Genomic DNA, 23466 nt, shown 5'->3' with positions numbered 1-23466 from the left:
ATATATAAATATATTGTTTATATTCCATATTTTTTATATATTTTTAATAACAGTAAAATTTATGTCATCACATAAATATTACTAAAAAAGAGATTAAAATGTTTTAATTTTAATTTATATCAATTTTATTTAATGTCTTTTTATATTTTGTGTTATAGATTATAAAAAAAATTTAATACTGAGCAAAAAAGTAGCTTTTAGTGGTTTAATGCATCCTTGAACAAAAATATTACTATATTTCATACTATAGATTATTTTATTATTACATTCATAGTTATACATTATCACAAAAAACTAGGAAGGGATTAAGATATAAAATATATAAATAATAAATATAAACTGAATTTATGTTTGTATTTATTTTATTATATTTAAATTTTATTTTGGATTGTTTTATATATTTATTTATTTAAATGTCATGTTATATATTATTATTTGATATAAATATTTCTACATTATGTTTTCTTCATGCCGAGCAAAAAAAGAGTTACTTTTAGTGGTTTAATGCATCCTTGCTAAATAAACATAAAATTAAACAAAAAATATAAATATATTATTTATATTCCATACTATATAATATTTTATAATTATATTAATATTTAGATACTATCAGATAAATATGAAATACTAACTGATTAAATTGTAAATATATATAAATATATTAATAATAAATATAAAATGCATTTATATTTTAATTTTTAATTTGAATTATATTTGTTTTAATATGACCCATTTTTTTTTTTTTATTGAGATACAAGTTTTTAGCAATGTATATACTAATCAAAAATTAAGTTTTGATATATTTATGGCAGGAAATTTACAAAATAGTTTCATGGAACATGATCTTTAATTAATATCCCAATGATTTTTGGCACTTAAAAAAAAAATCGATATTTATGACCCATACAATGCATTGTTGGCTATAGCTACAAATGCTACTTACGATTGGTTTTGACTGACAGTTTTACATAATTTTTAGATTTTATTATATTAATATTTACATTACTATCACATTATTACTTCAAAACTAACTTAATTTTACTTTTGGTGATTAAAAAGACGCCACTATTATGTTCATGAGACTCAAGATGTGTATGCATGTGTTTAACGTACGCGCACTGTATCCAGGGCTTTGACCTTCTTGTAAAGGCCGCTGTTGATGTCGTTGAGGTTAAAGAGCGGATCTCCTGAGATCTTAGCCAGCAAGTCCCTGGAAAAGTTGCTGACGTAGCTTTTACCGAAGTCCCACTTCCTGAGGATCTTTCCCGGCACTACGGCCTGCGAGTTCTCATGACAGCACTGGCAAAAGTAGCGGCCCAGATACTCACAGTACCTCAGCCTCTTGATATAGTCTATAAAAAAGACAAACCACCAGCATAAACCCACAGACTCAAGTAAATCAAGCTGTATTTGTATTACGGATGTGCATTTGGACCTGGATCGATGCGAATGCCGCAGCCAGCGCAGCGGTAGTTCTGTTTGGCCACAACTACTTTCCTCCTGAAAGGATCGATAGAAAGATATAAAAGTTAGAAAGTCATGTAATAATAGGAATGAAGCTGAACTCCCAGAACAAAAATGTACAGATAGTGTGCTCACCCCCTTTCTTCAGTCGTAAAGAAATGATGTTTCTTGAGGAAAACATTTCAGGAATTATCTCCATATAGTGGACTTCTATGGTGCCCACGAGTTTGAACTTCGAAAATGCAGCTTCAAAGGGCTCTAAACGATCCCAGATGAGGAAGAGGAGTCTTATCCAGCGAAGCAAACAGTTATTTTCGAAACAAACTGACAATTTTATACTTTTTAACCTCAAATGCTCGTCTTGTCTCTTCGACATACCCTACAGACTACGCATGCGCATCAACAAGATGAGCATTCGGGGTTAAAAAGTATATAAATTGAAAATGTTTTTAGAAAATAACCAATTGTTTCACTTGATAAGACCCTTATTCCTTGGCTGGGATCATTTAGAGACCTTTGAAGCTGCGTTTAAGATGCATTTTGGCAGTTCAAACTCGGGGGCACCATAGAAGTCCATTATATGGAGAGAAATCCTCAAACGTTTTGCTCAAAAACTATTTCTTTTCGACTGAAGAAAGAAAGACATGAACATCTTGGATGACAAGGGATGACATTATCTGTACCCTTTTGTTCTGGGACTAAAACTAATCTTTCAAAATATGATCTCACTTTGGAGGAGGGTGGATGTTGAAGATGATCTGTGGTCTGGGAGGAGCCCACTCCAAATTGCCCCGCACTCGGATGCGTAATTTGTAAACGTCTGCGTGTTCGCCGTCGTCGGGTGAAATGGGAAGAGAATCTGGAATTGGAAGGAGCTTAAAAAAAAAAGAAAAAAGAAAATGCTAAAATCAGTGGAAATTCTAACATTTTAAATAGAATTTTACAAATAAATGAAGGAAAGATACTACAGGTTTTACTTCAGGCACTTTTAAATTTGGAGATTTTGGGCTGTTCATAACGTGACTTATTTCAGACTACCTTGCTCAACAGCTAAGACCAGCCTGACTGGGAAAGTGGCCAAAACCCCTCTAAAACCAGCCTGCTAACCAGCTAAAACCAGCTAAGGCTGGTTTTAGCTGTTTTTTCACCAGGGTAGTTGAACAAATACATAAAAGATGCCCATTTAATTTTGAAGCACTTGTAAAAACTTGAATAAGTTTGAAAGTTTAGATAGATTAGCTATATGTTGATAGCTGCTAGCATGATTTAGCACATTGTAAACATGACTGAACATGTTGCTAGGATGATTAGCATATATTGAACACGTTGTTGGCATGTTTCTAACATTAACATGTTTCAAACTTGTTTGTAGCATAATTAGCATGTTTATAACATAACTAATCATGTGTAGCATGATTAGCATGTTGTCAACACGCTGCCATCGTAAGCATGCTGTTAACGTTTTTAACACAATTAGCACGTTGCTAGCATGTTCCTGTTATTATTAGCATATTTTTAATGCCGCTACCATGTTTCTGGCAAGTTACAAGCAGGTTTGTAACAAGTTGTTGCCATGTTTTAGCATAAATAGCATGATTAGCGTGTTGTTAACATGTTTATAACATGACTAACATGTTGTAAGAATGTGTGTAGCATGATTAGCATGCTTTTAACATTTTTTAACATGATTAACATATTGCTAGCACGTTGCTTCCATGGATAGTATGATAATATGCTGCTAGCTTGTTATAAGCATGTTTGCAACATGCTTTTAACATGCTTAGCTAGTTGCTAGTATGTTTTCATCATGATTGGCATGATTAACATGTTGCTAGCATGTTTCTGCCATGATTAACAGGTTGTTAATGTTTATATTATGATTTGTATACTGCCAGCATGTTTTAACATAATTAGCATGTTGCTACCATGATTAACACGTTTTTAACATGTTTTTTTTAACATGCTTAGCATGTTGCTAACATGTTTTCACCATGATTGGTATGTTGTTAACATGTTTCTAAAATGGCTAACTGGTTGTTAACATGTTTTTGTATGGTTAACATGTTGCTAGCATGTTTTCAGCATGGCTAACTGGTTAACATGTTTCTGCATGGTTAACAGGTTTCTACCAAGTCTTTAACAAGATTACCATGTTGCTAGCATGTTTCTGCCATGATTAGCATGTTATCATGATCGGCACGTTTTTAACATGTTTTTTTAACAAGCTTAGCATGTAGCTACCATGTTTTTATCATAACTTGCAGGCTGTTAACATGTTTCTAACATGACTTACATGTTGTTAGCATGTTTTAGCATTATTAACATGGAGCCAGCATGTTCTTAACATGATTAGCATGTTGAAAGCATGTTTTCATCATGATTAACATGTTGTTAACATGCTTTTAACACGCTTAGCATGTAGCTAGCATGTTTTCATCATAACTGGCAGGCTGTTAACATGTTTCTAACATGACTAACATGTTGTTAACATGTTTTAGCATTATTAACATGGTGCCAGCATGTTTTAACATAATTAGCCTTTTGCTACCATGATTAACACGTTTTTAACATGTTTTTTAACAAGCTTAGCATGTAGCTAGCATGTTTTTATCATAACTGGCAGGCTGTTAACATGTTTCTAACATGACTAACTGGTTGTTAACATGTTTCTTTTCATGGTTAACATGTTGCTACCATGTTTTTGTCATGATTAGCATGTTATCCTGTTTTAAAATAATTAGCATGTTGCTACCATGATTAACATGTTATTAACATTTTTTTTACACACTCAACATGTTGATAGCATGTTTTCATCATGATTGGCATGTTGTTAGCATGTTTTAGCATGATTATCATGGTGCCAGCATGTTCTTAACATGATTAGCATGTTGCTAGCATTTTTCTGCCATGATTAGCATGTTATCATGTTTTAACATGCTTAGCATGTTGCTACCATGATTAAAAGGTTAACATGGTTTTAACATGCTTAGCATGTTGCTAGCATGGTTTTATCATGATTTACATGTTTACGTGTTTCTAACATGACTAAAATGATGTTAGCGTGTTTGTAGCATGCTTAGCACGTTGTTAACATGTTACCATGATTAGCATATTGTTAACATGTTTTTGACATGATTATTATGCTGATGCAATGTTTCTAACATGTTTAACATGATGGGCATGTTGTTAGATAACATGTATGTTGCTAACATGTTTAGCTAGCATGCTAGCATGATTTAACATTGTCTAAGAAAGACAGTCATTAAGTTTGTGCTAGTGACAGACAGCTTAAACACCCAATAAGTCTTACATTCCAAAGGTTTTGACCCCCTCAATGAAAGGGAAACTGCGTAGCTTTGATTGTCCGTTTAACGGAAACCGTAAGTCGGATCAGTTAGAAGAGGTGTAGCAACTAACTTCAGAACAGTTTGAAGGTGGTTGTAGCTTTAAAGCTCTAAGAGGAGATACTGACTACATTTTTGGCTTAGAAGAAAAAACAGCAGCCAACTTAACAAGTTTGAACTTGGCTTTGTCCAATGTTCAGATTTCTATTTTGGAAAGGTATGCAATTAAATTCAAAGTTCAATTAAATTTAATTAGATAACACCTCATTTGGTTATTGACATAACCGTTTCAGAAAAACTGAGGTATCTTTACAACCCCAAAGTGGCTCTGTGCCTGTTCAGTGTAAAAACATAACGTCTAACTAACGCCAAATTTCAATGCTGCCTAGAGGTGGCATGAATGCATTTACACAGCAATTACAACTGTATACTTTGTTAATAGGGGCTGAGGTGGGTCAGACATCTTCACACTGAATTTTGGCACAGATCAGTCTTAATTTGGCTGTGTAAAGACACCTACAACAGAGTATAAAGGTGAAATTGCTGTGTAAATGCATTCATGCCAACTCTGAGCAGCATTAAAACTGTGTAAAGGCACTAAATGCTGCTTCCAGGTACTCCCCCCTTGTCATCCAAGATGTTCATGTCTTTCTTTCTTCAGTCGTAAAGAAATTGTTTTTTTGAGTAAAACATTTCAGGATTTCTCTCCATATAATGGTCTTCTATGGTGCCCCCGAGTTTGAACTTCCAAAATGCAGCTTCAAATGGCTCTAAACGACCACAGCCGAGGAAAGAAGGGTCTTATCTAGCAAAACGATGGGTTATTTTCTAAAAAAAATGACAATTTATATACTTTTTAACCTCATATGCTTGTCTTGTCTAGCTTGGCAAGCTGTCTGGCTTATAAGTTGCAAATGTCAATCGTTTCGCTAGATAACACCCTTCTTCCTCGGCTGTGGTCGTTTAGAGCCCTTTGAAGCTGCATTTTGGAAGTTCAAACTCGGGGGCACCTTAGAAGACCATTATATGGAGAGAAATCCTGAAATGTTTTACTCAAAAAAAACACCATTTCTTTACGACTGAAGAAAGAAAGACATGAACATCTTGGATGACAAGGGGGTGAGTACATTATCTGTGAATTTTTGTTCTGAAAGTGAACTACTCCTTTAAGCAAGATAAATGAATGTATAAACCAATATATTCCAAAACTATCAGTATCACCCATTATAAATTCATCTTAGTTGACCACTAATGCAGAAAAACACTGATGAAGTGAATTGAGGATGTAAATGGAGAAGTCCTGGTACTTTTTGAGGAGCGTCGTCTTCTGGAACCAGCCAGTCGAGCTCTGAGGCGGCGGGCAGCTGCATGCCCTCAAACTGTCTGAGGAGACCCATCGCCACCGACTCCGCCGAGTTGGATTGTAGCATGGATGGAGATCTGTCCAGAGAGACATTACAGCAGATCACAGATCAGTTCTGGATACCATTCAGAACTCAAAACTGCTGAACTTCATGGTGGAGATGTGCTTACATGGAGTCTGAGCTGAGGAAGGATCTGCTGCTGGACGCACTGCGTTTAATGTCTGCGTCTGAGAGCAATAAGAATAAGCGGTTAATGCTTTTTTTTTAACCAAATAACATGTTTGAAATAAGGTTTAAATTTAACTGGTTGGGTGAAACTATGCAAAAGGTTGATTTATTTTCATTTCTAAAATGCCCTGTGCCCTTTATTACATAACAAGTTGATAAAGACAGATAGGCGATTCATGGCATTTGCTATGAATTAAAGCATTAAGATAAGAAAGCTTTAGAATTGCTGGTTAATATTAACTAAAGTGATTAGGGCACATGATTAAATCCGTTCTTATATAATAATATTACATCATTTTGAAAGCTTCTGAGACACAATGCAGGAAGCAGTGCTAAAGGTTGCAGGTTTATTAGCACGTACAATAAATAAAAGCCAGAAAGCAGCGATGTGGCAAACAAGAGGCTTATATGACATGCATATGGGATGGAAACGTGATGGGAAAAAGCAAGAACAGCCACCAACTACTGCTAGAGTCTAAAATAGCTCACTCCTCTGATCCCACATTATATTTATCACTGATCAAGCAGCAAAGGCTTTGAGACGACAGACACAGCTTCCCTTTCTCTGGTACCTGAGAAGAGGGACGCGAGTGACAGGGACAGGCCGCTCTGAGACACCACCAGCAGGGACTGACCATCACTGCCATCTGAGAGACAGAGACCAGACACTGTATTCTCAACCAGACGGCCTGTTTCTGGTGTTGTGCAATTTATAAAAACAACAGGAAATCTGTACGGGCCACATTTACGTTCTTAATAAATGTCCTGGTCACTTTTCTTCAATGCAGGAATTTCACATTATTCTGAAATGATTTGTAATTTATATTGAAATTATAATAATATTTACTTTTTTTTTTATTTTGATCACAAAAATAATTGTAACTATACACAACTGATCAAAAAGTTTTGGTAAAATTTTATGGTTTTAAAAATAAGTCTGAGTTTATTTGATCAAAATATAGTAAAAACTGTAATATTACCTATACTTGATTTTTTTTTTTCTTTTTCTTTGATGAATCTAAGGTTTAGAAGCTTGTAACACTATATGTCGTTACTATCATATAATGTAGTGTCTTTTAATAAATTGTGACCCTGGACCACAAAACCAGTCATAAGGTTACATTTTACAAAACTGAGGTGTATATATAATATGAAAGCTGAATAAATAAGCTTTCTATTGATGTACGGTTTGTTAGGATAGGACAATATTTGGCCGAGATACAACTATTTGGAAATCTGGAATCTGAGGGTGCAAAAAAAAAATCAAAATACTGAGAAAATCACCTTTAAAGTTGTCCAAATTAAGTTCTTTACAATGCATATTACTAATAAATAAATACAGTTTGATATATTTATAGTAGGAATTTTACAAAAAAATCTTCATGGAACATGATCTTTACCTAATTTCCTAACGATTTTTGGCATAAAAAATAATCAATAATTTTGACCCATACAATGTATTTTTGGCTATTGCTACAAATATACCCCAGCGACTTAAGACTGGTTTTGTGGTCCAGGGTCACAATTTAATTTTAAATATTTTTACATTAATAAAAAAATCCAACTAACCTCAAACTTTTGAACGGTAGGGAATTTATTGTAAATGTTATAAATATATCTCACTAGCTAAATAGTTATAGATTTGAGACAAATTTTAGATGATGACATTTTAATTGTACCGTTTTATTAACTATTTTTTAGCATCACTAACATCTTCATTTTGCTGAAGTTTATAATATAATATAATATAATATAATATAACATGCTATAATATACTATAATATGCAATAACATACTATAATATAATGTGCTATAATATGCAATAATATACTATAATATAATATAATATAATAAATATAATAACCAAATCTAGAGGTTTTTCATTATTTACTCACCCTACATGTTTTTTTTTCTAAAACCATATACATTTTTTAGAGAATTTATGCTTTTTTTATTGCAGTGAGAGTTATAAATGAAAATTTCTGTCAAACTCAAAAAAAAAAAAATAAATAAATAAAAACAAATGTAATGGTAATTACATTATATTATATTATAGCCAAATATAGATGTTTTTCATTATTTTTTTAAACTATATAAATATTTACAGCTTTTTTAACATTAAAAAATATATATATATACTTTATAGCAGGTACATAAGACAATTTTAGACTGTTATATTTTCAATTAAAAATGTTTTATAAAAAAATGTTTAGATGTATCACCTATAAGTCTCAGAATACATTATTTCAGCCAAATATATCAATAATTCATTATATCAGGACAGTTGCACCACATGACATTTTAATTCTATTTTACTTGCCATCATAAAAAGCCCAAATACAGTTTTTAATGTATGTTTCAACATGTTGGTTGTATTAAATCATTTTTTTGTTGCACAATATGACAGTTTTGTTGTATTAAAATGTAGATATTTTAAATATTTTACCTATAAGTCCCACAGTACATTATTTCTAGGTAAATTTATTAATAATTCTTTGAAATACATCATATTATGAAGTTTTTTTTTCTTAATTATATCGGGAGAGTTGCACTACATGACATTTTACAACTAGAACTAATCTTAACATCATAAAAGACCAACTTTTCTAATATTTTAAGGGACTGTTTTTATGTGCGTTTCAGCGTGTTGGTTGTACCAAATGACTTTTTGTTGCACAATATAGTAAGTCCCACAATACATTATCTCTAACCAAATATTTGAGTAATTCTTTGAAATGTCACATTATGAAGGTTAAACGTGCTGCAAATGTGCTTTTCAAATGCAATAATGTGACATTTCCAAGTACAGTGAGATTTTTGAACCAGACAGAATGACTATTCTGCTCTTTCCTGCTAAAACAAAGAAAGGAAAAATTGATTCAAAGTTACAAATTAAAAATCAAAAATGAGCATAATCAGTTAGGAATCAGTCATGAGATTGCGATGCCAACACATTTCGCATCACATGGCATTATGGGTAATGAGGGCAATTGTGAGGATGATCACACGATCACAAGCAGGAATGAAGTCATCACAATTAAAGATGCACTTCCTGTCTTGAGTTCCTACCTTTGAGCTCGATATCCTCCACGTCTCTGTCTGAGCCAGAGTCAGAGGCGTGAAATGAATCCTGGGAGCTCCTCCGTGAGTCACCACTATCCACAGATGGGACCTCTGTGAGGGAAAAAAGCAATAAATATACATAATATACATCCTGTTTACATTTACTGTCTCCCTCTTAAACGCCTCAGTCTTACGGTTACTGGAGGAGACCGCCGGCTTGATCCGGGTGCGGCGTATCTGCAGTCTGCGCAGACGGATTTTCTGTTTTAGCTGCTGGATTTCCGTGTCACTGTCGCCCTCTTCCTCTGCCTCCTCCACCGGCCTGCGCATGTTGCACTTCATCAGCTCGATGGCCGCGATCAGAGACTCAGAGATGCTGAAGTGGGCGTTTTCCTGTGGTGATGGGACATGAATGTGAGTTATGAACACCATATATGAGATGCTGAGCGCAGCAAGAAGTTTGCGCTTGCCTTCTCTAGATCAGCACAGCTGCCAAAGTCCTGCTCTGAGAGGTAGCTGATCAGACTCTGACCCTCGGACGGTCTGCGGAACAATCCGTCTGGAACGCTGTTGTACTGGCTGCCGTCTGCAAATAAGCATGTTTAAGAAGATTATTATTTTAATATGATTGAGATACGCAAGTGTCCATGAAGAAGCAAGGGAAATCTAGTTAGAAATGTATTGCACTTTGTATTCATGTTCGTTTTGGGAGAAGCCCAAAAGAAGAAGCCTGTGGCCTCTACTGCATATATATATATATATATATATACTCCCAAAAATATCATTTTCAAAGAAGTGGTGTATTTGGGTCATTGTAAGCATGAATTGCATTTAAATGTATTTTTAAACGAATTTACAGATAGAGAGATGAAAGATGCATTTACTCACTAGACTCCATATAAAGGGAACTGTTTGTGCTGCTGTCACTGCTCTGGGGTGAGAAAGGACCACAGCTCTTTGACATTGGTGTAGCCGCAACAGATTCTGGGAAATACAGAAAAACATCATAAGAATTATGCACAAATACATGATATTAGGATAAGGAAGCTAACAACTGATATTTCCTGGTTTCAGGATCTGATCCAATGACAAACACTGATCAAAATGAAACGAAAAATCTGCACAAAATATAGTGCTCGAAAGTTTATAATTGATAACACAATGTCCATAAAAAGCAGAAAAGACTGAAATGAAACTGAGAAAATTAAATATTCAAAACTTTCCAGGCACAACTGTGTAAAATTCCACCACAAAGAAATAAGAAAATAGCGGAATGGCACTGGACAGGAATGTTGTGCAACAGCTTAAAAAGACGATGCAGAAGGCTGGAAAAAAATCCACAAAATAAAAAGCAAAAAGTGAATCATGCGAGGGGTGACAGAAATGAAGGGGTGGACAAGATGCAGCACCATGGCACTGCAAACCTGCGACGGGGTCCTCGATAATAATGGTGATTTTCCTGTGATTCCCGCCTTTCCATACAGAGAAGAAAAAGAGAAAGAATAGAGTTGAAGCAGAGAATAAATCACCTGGATCCACAGCAAGACCAAAGAGCTCAGCAGGTACAGCAGCTAGAAGCAAGGTTTGGAGATCTGTTTTTACTTTGTTTGTTTGCATTTGTGTGTGGAAAAGCCACATTTTTTAATTAAAATCAAGCTAGTTAACATTACAGATCATTTAAAGTGTGTCAATAAGAAATGCTGTTCACAGCCAATTTGACTTTCGTTATATTTTTAGTATTTTCTTTTTCATATTTCATAGCATTTTTAAGCAAAACACAACAGAAAAAAACAGGACTTGATTTTATTAATCAGAAAAGGAATGATACCAAAGACAAAGACTATAGAATACCCAAGACATGTCACTCGTATAGTTTTGAATGGGGAAAAATGCAACGTTCATTATGGCCACGAAGCCCCGCCTTCTTAGTGAAAGAGCCAATCGTTGATTAGTAAAGTCAGCGCGTCACTGCAGCTGCCGTTAGAAGTCCCGGTTGCTATAGAAACAATCGGTGCTCTAAGACGTGTGCTCAGTTCTTGTTCAGGTACTGCGCTCAGTACCTGAACAAAATCTCACAGGAACCTCAATTTTTGTGATATCAACTTCAAATTCGGAACATAACTTAGACATCTGGCTTTATTTTACAGCAAGTTTTGACTCCAAAATGTTTTGTTAAATATTTATTTTATATAAAATATAAAATGTAATAATTTGGGTGTTACCTGGTGGCTATTTTTGGCATAGCACCTGAACAAAATCTAACCTAAAGAACCTAAATTTGTGTGATATCAACTTCAAATTTGAAACATAACTTAGTTAAACATGTGGCTTTTATTTTACAGCAATTTTATATTCCAAAATATTTTCTTAAATATTTATTTAATGTAAAATATAAAATTCAATGAAGTTTGGCCATCACCCGGTGGCTATTTTTGGTATAGCGCCTAAACAAAATCTCACAGGAACTTCAAATTTGGACTTTTATTTTACATCAATTTTAGATTGCAAAGTATTTTGTTAAATATTTATTTCATATAAAATATATTATTGAATAGAGTCTGGTTGTCAACCGGTGGCTATTTTTGGTATAGCACCTAAACAAAATAACCCTTCATTCATCTTCGGTACACATATTAAGATATTTTTGTAAAAATTGTTGAAAAAAAGCCATATTTGTTTTTTTACACAAAAAAGTATTCTTGTAGCTTCACAACATTATGGTTGAACCACTGATGTCACATGGACTATTTTAACAAAATTCTCATTATCTTTCTGGGCCTCGAACTTGTCAGTTGCGCTGCTGTCTATGGGTCAGAAAGCTCCCGGATTTAATTAAAAATATCTTAATTTGTGTTCTGGAACAACACAAGGGTAATTAATGACAGAATTTCATTTTTGGGTGAACTAACCCTTTAAATGAGTGGATTCTGATTGGCTGTCAATGTTTTTTTTTTTTTTTCGTTTTATGTTCTAAAAGTGATTCCAACCATATTGTTCCTCTGTGCCATTATTCTTATAGCTGTGGTGTGGATATCAATATTCTCATAAAATTAGTATGATTATCTGGGGTTAGGATAACTATTGCCAAAATGCTGTTTTTTTTACTGTAAATGAGACAAACATATATCTAAAAGCATAATTACGACAAACGAGCAGTTTTCGAGATTGACCGTGATTTCGTTTTGTGGTCAATGGCCGGTGAATGGGAATACTAGGGGCATAAATTTGAGCACATCAAAATCGATATTTTTATAACACTAAGAAGGCTAGACACACCATGATACTTTGCTCGAAGTATCGCCTGGGTCTCTACACATGAACTTGAGCATTGAGAACATTGTTTGTGTACACAGAGTTTACTAAAAAGAAAGGTTTTGAACAACTCACTCACACTGTTTGAGTTTCCGCTCGCGGCCGTCTCACCAGTCAAGAAGTGTCGATCTCCGAATGCGAGGATGGATAGCTCCTAAAGCATATTTCCATATAAACGCACAGCTAATTTGTTGTTTTGTCGCAAGTGAAAAACAACATAAACCTTCTAGTTGTAAAAAGAGCCTCATATAAGCCTAATATTTCGTCCTACGGAGTCCATTCATTCGCATTCGGAGATCGACACTTCTTGACTGGCAAGATGACCGTGAGCGGAAACCCAAACAGTGTAAGTGAGTTGTTCAAAAACTTTCTTTTTAGTAAACTCTGTGTACACAAACAATGCTGTCAATGTAGAGACCCAGGCGATACTTCGAGCAAAGTTTCATGGTGTGTCGAGACTTCTTAGTGTTGTTAAAATATCGATTTTGATGCGCTCATAAGTAATGCCCCTAGTATTTCCGTTCACCGGCCATTTGACCACGAAGCGAAATCACGGTCAATCTCAAAAACGGCTCGTTTGTCGTAATAAGGGTTTTAGGTATAAGTTTGTCTCGTTTACAGGAAAAAAAAAAAAACAGCCCAGGTTGCATTTTGGCAACAGTTATCCTTTAATGTGTTAACGTCATTTTATACATCAAATGTTGTTTCGTTAGTAATTCCGCTATTTTTCATTAGGCTTGTGTTTGAAAAAACTGTTTGTACGCACCATTGTTCTGTTTCTGCGTGATGCCCGTGTCGGACAAAGACCGGATGTGACCCCTCGAGCTCCGCCCCGTAGTTCTCTGAGCCTCTGAAAAAGAGCAGCGGCGTGGTGGAGGCGGAGCCAAAGGAGTGTGGGCGTCGTCCTGAGTCGCCATGTGTTCACTGCTCTGAGTGGAGCTGGACGAGTTGCGCCGTTTGTGCTTTCCCCGATTACCAATAGCCAGATACTCCGGGCCGTCATCCAGATCCGCTTCCACGCAGTCCCGGATCTCAGGCGGAGCGGGTGAGGCAGGTTCAGTCAAGGAGACCTGGGGTATTACTGCCTCCTGGTTTCCCCTACCGCACACCCATGGAGCTCCCTGAGTACTGCTGGATGGAGTGACATCTTGAAGACAAACAAAGAGATGCACTGTGATACCATTTCTTCACTGCAGACATTGTTAACTGCCCACCTTCCATGCCCAGTTTTCTCGCCAAATAACGTACTGTTTTCTGTCTGGGACATTTTGTGCTTAAACAAGGCAAGCATTTAGTGAAGAAATGGAGCTCTGAGCAGCCTGTTGTTCTGTGAAATCTGCTGACCTGAGCTGCTCTTGGACTGTGGGGTGCTGGGAAGCTCTGTAAGGCAGCTCTGGGATGTTGTTAGCCGATGGGATTCTGAATTGTCCGCAGGCCTCCAACTTCCTGTGGCCCCAGGCAGCAAACACAAACTCTGACTCTTCAGCAAACCAAATGGAGACTCTTTTAAATGTGAAAGCTTGAAAAACACAAGAGACGGAAGAAATTTACACATCTATATGTAGAAATGCACAGCTAACAGTGATATAAGATGGGTAGCTATACTGTATAATATTTACCACCAGAGGCTAAAAGGACTATGCTAAGCAGCCAAACAATGACCCTTTGAAAAACTGAATGTTATGTAGTTAGCTAGCTAGCTAGCTATATACATGTTGACATTTTAACTAACTCATCTTGAAATTGGTGTAGTTACTGTATCTACCAGCAGGGGTTAAAAGGGCTATGCTAACTAGCCAAATCATGACCCCTTAAAAAATACTATGTTATTTAGCTAGCTATAAACACGTAGACATTTTAACTGACATATCTTGAAAATGGTGAAGTTACTGTATCTACCAGCAGGGGCTAAATAAGCTAGCTAGCTAGCTATAAACACGTAGACATTTTAACTAACTTATCTTGGAATTGGTGAAGTTACTGTATCTACCAGCAGGGGCTAAATAAGCTAGCTAGCTAGCTATAAACACGTAGACATTTTAACTGACTTATATTGAAATTGGTGTAGTTACTGTATCTACCAGCAGGGGCTAAATAAGCTAGCTAGCTAGCTATAAACACATAGACATTTTAACTGACATATATAGAAATTGGTGACGTTACTGTATCTACCAGCAGGGGCTAAATAAGCTAGCTAGCTAGCTAGCTATAAACACGTAGACATTTTAACTAACTTATCTTGAAATTGGTGTAGTTACTGTATCTACCAACAGGGGCTAAATAAGCTAGCTAGCTAGCTATAAACACGTAGACATTTTAACTAACTTATCTTGAAATTGGTGTAGTTACTGTATCTACCAGCAGGGGTTAAAAGGGCTATGCTAACTAGCCAAATCATGACCCCTTAAAAATACTATGTTATTTAGCTAGCTATAAACACGTAGACATTTTAACTGACATATCTTGAAATTGGTGAAGTTACTGTATCTACCAGCAGGGGCTAAATAAGCTAGCTAGCTAGCTAGCTATAAACACGTAGACATTTTAACTAACTTATCTTGAAATTGGTGTAGTTACTGTATCTACCAGCAGGGGCTAAATAAGCTAGCTAGCTAGCTATAAACACATAGACATTTTAACTGACATATATAGAAATTGGTGACGTTACTGTATCTACCAGCAGGGGCTAAATAAGCTAGCTAGCTAGCTAGCTATAAACACGTAGACATTTTAACTAACTTATCTTGAAATTGGTGTAGTTACTGTATCTACCAACAGGGGCTAAATAAGCTAGCTAGCTAGCTATAAACACGTAGACATTTTAACTAACTTATCTTGAAATTGGTGTAGTTACTGTATCTACCAGCAGGGGTTAAAAGGGCTATGCTAACTAGCCAAATCATGACCCCTTAAAAATACTATGTTATTTAGCTAGCTATAAACACGTAGACATTTTAACTGACATATCTTGAAATTGGTGAAGTTACTGTATCTAACAGCAGGGGCTAAATAAGCTAGCTAGCTAGCTATAAACACGTAGACATTTTAACTAACTTATCTTGGAATTGGTGAAGTTACTGTATCTACCAGCAGGGGCTAAATAAGCTAGCTAGCTAGCTATAAACACGTAGACATTTTAACTGACATATCTTGAAATTGGTGAAGTTACTGTATCTACCAGCAGGGGCTAAATAAGCTAGCTAGCTAGCTATAAACACGTAGACATTTTAACTGACATATATTGAAATTGGTGTGGTTACTGTATCTACCAACAGGGGCTAAATAAGCTAGCTAGCTAGCTATAAACACGTAGACATTTTAACTAACTTATCTTGAAATTGGTGAAGTTACTGTATCTACCAGCAGGGGCTAAATAAGCTAGCTAGCTAGCTATAAACACGTAGACATTTTAACTGACATATCTTGAAAATGGTGTAGTTACTGTATCTACCAGCAGGGGCTAAATAAGCTAGCTAGTTAGCTATAAACACGTAGACATTTTAACTAACTTATCTTGAAATTGGTGAAGTTACTGTATCTACCAGCAGGGGCTAAATAAGCTAGCTAGCTAGCTATAAACACGTAGACATTTTAACTGACATATCTTGAAAATGGTGTAGTTACTGTATCTACCAGCAGGGGCTAAATAAGCTAGCTAGCTAGCTATAAACACGTAGACATTTTAACTGACATATCTTGAAAATGGTGTAGTTACTGTATCTACCAGCAGGGGCTAAATAAGCTAGCTAGCTAGCTATAAACACGTAGACATTTTAACTAACTTATCTTGAAATTGGTGAAGTTACTGTATCTACCAGCAGGGGCTAAATAAGCTAGCTAGCTAGCTATAAACACGTAGACATTTTAACTAACTTATCTTGAAATTGGTGAAGTTACTGTATCTACCAACAGGGGCTAAATAAGCTAGCTAGCTAGCTATAAACACGTAGACATTTTAACTAACTTATCTTGAAATTGGTGTAGTTACTGTATCTACCAGCAGGGGCTAAATAAGCTAGCTAGCTAGCTATAAACACGTAGACATTTTAACTGACATATCTTGAAATTGGTGTAGTTACTGTATCTACCAGCAGGGGCTAAATAAGCTAGCTAGCTAGCTATAAACACGTAGACATTTTAACTAACTTATCTTGAAATTGGTGAAGTTACTGTATCTACCAGCAGGGGCTAAATAAGCTAGCTAGCTAGCTATAAACACGTAGACATTTTAACTGACATATCTTGAAAATGGTGTAGTTACTGTATCTACCAGCAGGGGCTAAATAAGCTAGCTAGCTAGCTATAAACACGTAGACATTTTAACTAACTTATCTTGAAATTGGTGAAGTTACTGTATCTACCAGCAGGGGCTAAATAAGCTAGCTAGCTAGCTATAAACACGTAGACATTTTAACTAACTTATCTTGAAATTGGTGAAGTTACTGTATCTACCAACAGGGGCTAAATAAGCTAGCTAGCTAGCTATAAACACGTAGACATTTTAACTGACATATCTTGAAATTGGTGTAGTTACTGTATCTACCAGCAGGGGCTAAATAAGCTAGCTAGTTAACTATAAACACGTAGACATTTTAACTAACTTATCTTGAAATTGGTGAAGTTACTGTATCTACTAGCAGGGGCTAAATAAGCTAGCTAGTTAACTATAAACACGTAGACATTTTAACTAACTTATCTTGAAATTGGTGTAGTTACTGTATCTACCAGCAGAGGCTAAATAAGCTAGCTAGTTAACTATAAACACGTAGACATTTTAACTAACTTATCTTGAAATTGGTGTAGTTACTGTATCTACCAGCAGGGGCTAAATAAGCTAGCTAGTTAACTATAAACACGTAGACATTTTAACTAACTTATCTTGAAATTGGTGAAGTTACTGTATCTACCAGCAGGGGCTAAATAAGCTAGCTAGCTAGCTATAAACACGTAGACATTTTAACTAACTTATCTTGAAATTGGTGTAGTTACTGTATCTACCAGCAGAGGCTAAATAAGCTAGCTAGTTAACTATAAACACGTAGACATTTTAACTAACTTATCTTGAAATTGGTGTAGTTACTGTATCTACCAGCAGGGGCTAAATAAGCTAGCTAGTTAACTATAAACACGTAGACATTTTAACTAACTTATCTTGAAATTGGTGTAGTTACTGTATCTACCAGCAGGGGCTAAATAAGCTAGCTAGCTAGCTATAAACACGTAGACATTTTAACTGACATATATTGAAATTGGTGTGGTTACTGTATCTACCAGCAGGGGCTAAATAAGCTAGCTAGCTAGCTATAAACACGTAGACATTTTAACTGACATATCTTGAAATTGGTGTAGTTACTGTATCTACCAACAGGGGCTAAATAAGCTAGCTAGCTAGCTATAAACACGTAGACATTTTAACTAACTTATCTTGAAATTGGTGAAGTTACTGTATCTACCAGCAGGGGCTAAATAAGCTAGCTAGCTAGCTATAAACATGTAGACATTTTAACTGACATATCTTGAAAATGGTGTAGTTACTGTATCTACCAGCAGGGGCTAAATAAGCTAGCTAGTTAGCTATAAACACGTAGACATTTTAACTAACTTATCTTGAAATTGGTGAAGTTACTGTATCTACCAGCAGGGGCTAAATAAGCTAGCTAGCTAGCTATAAACACGTAGACATTTTAACTGACATATCTTGAAAATGGTGTAGTTACTGTATCTACCAGCAGGGGCTAAATAAGCTAGCTAGCTAGCTATAAACACGTAGACATTTTAACTGACATATCTTGAAAATGGTGTAGTTACTGTATCTACCAGCAGGGGCTAAATAAGCTAGCTAGCTAGCTATAAACACGTAGACATTTTAACTAACTTATCTTGAAATTGGTGAAGTTACTGTATCTACCAGCAGGGGCTAAATAAGCTAGCTAGCTAGCTATAAACACGTAGACATTTTAACTAACTTATCTTGAAATTGGTGAAGTTACTGTATCTACCAGCAGGGGCTAAATAAGCTAGCTAGCTAACTATAAACACGTAGACATTTTAACTAACTTATCTTGAAATTGGTGTAGTTACTGTATCTACCAGCAGGGGCTAAATAAGCTAGCTAGTTAACTATAAACACGTAGACATTTTAACTAACTTATCTTGAAATTGGTGAAGTTACTGTATCTACCAGCAGGGGCTAAATAAGCTAGCTAGTTAACTATAAACACGTAGACATTTTAACTAACTTATCTTGAAATTGGTGAAGTTACTGTATCTACCAGCAGGGGCTAAATAAGCTAGCTAGCTATAAACACGTAGACATTTTAACTGACATATCTTGAAATTGGTGTAGTTACTGTATCTACCAGCAGGGGCTAAATAAGCTAGCTAGCTAGCTATAAACATGTAGACATTTTAACTGACATATCTTAAAAATGGTGTAGTTACAGTATCTACCAGCAGAGGCTTCAAGGGCAATGTTAATCAACCAGATAATAACCCCTTGAAAAACTGAATGTTATTAAGCTAGCTAGTTATAAACAGCTTGACATTTTAACTAACTTATATTGATAATGGTGTAGTTATGTTATCTACCAGTAGGGTAGGTAGTAGGGTAAATAAGCTATGCTAACAGTCAACCAGACCTTTTGAAAACTCAATGTTATGTAGTTAGTTAGCTAGCTAGCTAGACAGATGTTTGAAAGTTTGGATTAAATTGAAGCAAGATGGTGTAGTTATGTGCTGCGTCCCAATTCGCATACTATCCGTCCTAAATAGTATTCGAAAATAGAATTAGTATGTCCCAAATCGTAGTATGTTTAAAAAAGTATTCCAAAGATTCCCGGATGGTCTACTACTTAACTTCAGAATTCGAAGTGCGGATCAATACACACTCTAACGGCTAATATTGCCCAAATTTGGTGAACGAGGATTCGATTAGAACTACAAACACGCATAAAAAGTGTTAAAAAACTACAAACATGGAGGATATGCGCGACCAACGGACAGGTAGAGAAAGGGTTTTGAGTGATAAATAATCAGTGTGTAATGTGATAAAAAAATATATATTTTTTGATGTTATCCTCCTTATATTTCATGTGCAGCAACATTACTTTTATAATGATTTAATGAAGGTTTGGTCATTAACGTTTAAATGCATAATTATGCAAACAGGAGCAGAGTTCTCGGCATGAAAGACTCCTGAAAGAACGTGCCTCTTCATCTCTCTCTAATACGGTAGGAAATTAAAATAAACAAATTAAATGAAATGTACATAATGTTAAGTGTTATGATTGACAGGGCAGTTTAAACAGTGACAGGATTCAGGTAACTAAGCAACAGAGCGTTATGACGAAGCAGCATGTCCCAAAGCTTGCCTACTATTCTGCTACATACTCAAAAGTATGTACTTTTTCTTTACAAAAAGAGTACGCACTTTTAGGGCGTAGTATAAGTAGGCGAATTGGGACGCAGCAATGGTTTCTACAAACAAAGGCTATGCTAACCAAACATGAACACGTTTAGGTAGCTAACTAACTATAAAGATGTCAGAAGTTTATCTATTTTAACCTGAATGAAGATGGTGTAGTTATGGTATCTACCAGGAAAGGCTAAAGGGGCTATGCTAATCAACCAAACCCTGACTTCTTAAAAAACTGGATGCATCTCAGCTATCTAGTCTTAAACATGTCAACACATTAACTAAACTAAATTGGCATAATTTTTCCTAGTAGTTCATAAAAAAGCAATAAAATGTTTGTATACCTGTCTAAAGGGTATTCTTTCTCAAAACTACTTTTCTTTATCACGTATATTGAGCTCTCAGTCGCTGATAAGAGAAATGTTTATTGGATAGATCAATGAAAGCTCTGTGAGAAGAGGAATTTGTGCCAGACATTCAAATCAGTGAGATAACAACCAGGAGTGTGAGATCATGGACAAACGCAAACACTGATTGTCATTATCCTTCAAATACACATTTCACAGTACAGGATTATAAAAGAAACTCTTTAATTATATTATTAAACCCTTCTCAGCTTATTGCAAAAGCATTCTCTGGACTTTGGCCTTTATAAACCCAAACAAATAAATTCCTTCTAGTAAAGAATATTCAAAACCTCTTAAACCTAGTTTGCCCAAGCAGTTTTATTTTTACATCACAGGGTCACTGCTGCTCATGTCAGGTTTAATGTGCACACACTAATAGTAGTTAAACTTATTTCAGTTAGTTAGCATTTCAAACATTCTGTATTTTTTCAGTTAGTAACTTTAATACTTAAACTTATTTCAGTTTGTTACCATGGAAACATTTCAAACGTTCTGTATTTTTTCAGTTAGTAACTTTAATACTTAAACTTATTTCAGTTTGTTACCATGGAAACATTTCAAACGTTATGTATTTTTTCAGTTAGTAACTTTAATACTTAAACTTATTTCAGTTTGTTACCATGGAAACATTTCAAACGTTCTGTATTTTTTCAGTTAGTAACTTTAGTACTTAAACTTATTTCAGTTTGTTACCATGGAAACATTTCAAACGTTCTGTATTTTTTCAGTTAGTAACTTTAATACTTAAACTTATTTCAGTTTGTTACCATGGAAACATTTCAAACGTTCTGTATTTTTTCAGTTAGTAACTTTAGTACTTAAACTTATTTCAGTTTGTTACCATGGAAACATTTTAAACTATGTATTTTTTCAGTTAGCAACACCGTGTCTACATCAGACGTGAGCGGCGCGACTCGACAAAATACATTAGAACCTATTATGCTGTCTACACTGGATGTGGCGCGACACGGCAAATCCCCGACAATAATCTGCTGCCGCGTTCTATTTATGACGTGCTCACACAAAGATGCAATGGTTTGCAACGGTTGCTTTGTCGCGTCCAGTGTAGACACGGTTTAACTTTAGTACTTAACTTTTTTCAGTTTGTTACCATGGAAACATTTCAAACGTTCTGTATTTTTTCAGTTAGTAACTTTAATACTTAAACTTATTTCAGTTTGTTACCATGGAAACATTTCAAACGTTCTGTATTTTTTCAGTTAGTAACTTTAATACTTAAACTTATTTCAGTTTGTTACCATGGAAACATTTCAAACGTTCTGTATTTTTTCAGTTAGTAACTTTAATACTTAAACTTATTTCAGTTTGTTACCATGGAAACATTTCAAACGTTATGTATTTTTTCAGTTAGTAACTTTAATACTTAAACTTATTTCAGTTTGTTACCATGGAAACATTTCAAACGTTCTGTATTTTTTCAGTTAGTAACTTTAGTACTTAAACTTATTTCAGTTTGTTACCATGGAAACATTTCAAACGTTCTGTATTTTTTCAGTTAGTAACTTTAATACTTAAACTTATTTCAGTTTGTTACCATGGAAACATTTCAAACGTTCTGTATTTTTTCAGTTAGTAACTTTAGTACTTAAACTTATTTCAGTTTGTTACCATGGAAACATTTTAAACTATGTATTTTTTCAGTTAGCAACACCGTGTCTACATCAGACGCGAGCGGCGCGACTCGACAAAATACATTAGAACCTATTATGCTGTCTACACTGGATGTGGCGCGACACGGCAAATCCCCGACAATAATCTGCTGCCGCGTTCTATTTATGACGTGCTCACACAAAGATGCAATGGTTTGCAACGGTTGCTTTGTCGCGTCCAGTGTAGACACGGTTTAACTTTAGTACTTAACTTTTTTCAGTTTGTTACCATGGAAACATTTCAAACGTTCTGTATTTTTTCAGTTAGTAACTTTAATACTTAAACTTATTTCAGTTTGTTACCATGGAAACATTTCAAACGTTCTGTATTTTTTCAGTTAGTAACTTTAATACTTAAACTTATTTCAGTTTGTTACCATGGAAACATTTCAAACGTTCTGTATTTTTTCAGTTAGTAACTTTAGTACTTAAACTTATTTCAGTTTGTTACCATGGAAACATTTCAAACGTTCTGTATTTTGTCAGTTAGTAACTTTAATACTTAAACTTATTTCAGTTTGTTACCATGGAAACATTTCAAACGTTCTGTATTTTTTCAGTTAGTAACTTTAATACTTAAACTTATTTCAGTTTGTTACCATGGAAACATTTCAAACGTTCTGTATTTTTTCAGTTAGTAACTTTAATACTTAAACTTATTTCAGTTTGTTACCATGGAAAATTTCAAACATTATGTATTTTTTCAGTTAGTAACTTTAATACTTAAACTTTTTTCAGTTATTTACCATAGCAACAGTTCCAACTTTTTGTAACTTTTCAGTTAACTGTGTCCACCAAAAGCAAAGCGACTATTAGTAATGAGTTACTTTCTCTAGATTACGTGCGTAAGGTTTTCCGCATCACTCGCACAAATAAAAACATCAGGGTTGCCAGATTTTCACAACAAAACCCACCTAATTGCTACTCAAAAGTAGCCCAATCGCATTTTGAGTGGTGTTCCCCGGTAAAAATACACATTTTGGTGGGATAACCCCAGTAAAATTAGCATTCCAGTGGCTAAATATTACATTATTTGGGCTTGCTTCAACCCACAAACATGAAAAACAGCTTGCGGTAGTGTTGGGCGATATGCACAATTTTCATATCGTCCTATCGTCAGCCTGTGAGATCGCCGATACACCATACTATCGTACTAATTTATTTAATGATATGTAAATATGTCAATATGTAATAAATTCC

The 23466-nt window shown here is 35.0% G+C and overlaps 1 protein-coding gene across 3 annotated transcripts in view; it reads right to left on the bottom strand.

The window, feature by feature from the left end:
• The window catches only part of LOC141338438 (run domain Beclin-1-interacting and cysteine-rich domain-containing protein-like), a 41952-nt gene that overhangs the window by 5064 nt on the left and 13422 nt on the right, over positions 1-23466 (bottom strand). Inside the window, exons 6-18 of one of the 3 annotated variants that reach the window (XM_073843980.1) lie at positions 14120-14294; positions 13542-13922; positions 10888-10935; positions 10352-10447; positions 9934-10049; positions 9658-9856; positions 9470-9574; positions 6973-7047; positions 6342-6399; positions 6116-6248; positions 2194-2339; positions 1436-1500; positions 1114-1352 (exon numbers count right to left, since the gene is read on the bottom strand). In XM_073843980.1, the coding sequence (XP_073700081.1) occupies positions 1114-1352; positions 1436-1500; positions 2194-2339; positions 6116-6248; positions 6342-6399; positions 6973-7047; positions 9470-9574; positions 9658-9856; positions 9934-10049; positions 10352-10447; positions 10888-10935; positions 13542-13922; positions 14120-14294 (1836 nt within the window). The remainder of the gene's footprint in view (positions 1-1113; positions 1353-1435; positions 1501-2193; positions 2340-6115; positions 6249-6341; positions 6400-6972; positions 7048-9469; positions 9575-9657; positions 9857-9933; positions 10050-10351; positions 10448-10887; positions 10936-13541; positions 13923-14119; positions 14295-23466) is intronic. The other 2 variants (XM_073843982.1, XM_073843981.1) reach the window with 2 other exon arrangements.

The sequence above is a fragment of the Garra rufa genome, chromosome 7 (assembly GCF_049309525.1).
Source record: "Garra rufa chromosome 7, GarRuf1.0, whole genome shotgun sequence".
Classification (NCBI taxonomy): Eukaryota; Metazoa; Chordata; class Actinopteri; order Cypriniformes; family Cyprinidae; genus Garra; species Garra rufa.
Note: the sequence above shows the minus strand (reverse complement) of the source record. Positions and strands in the feature narration are given on the sequence as shown.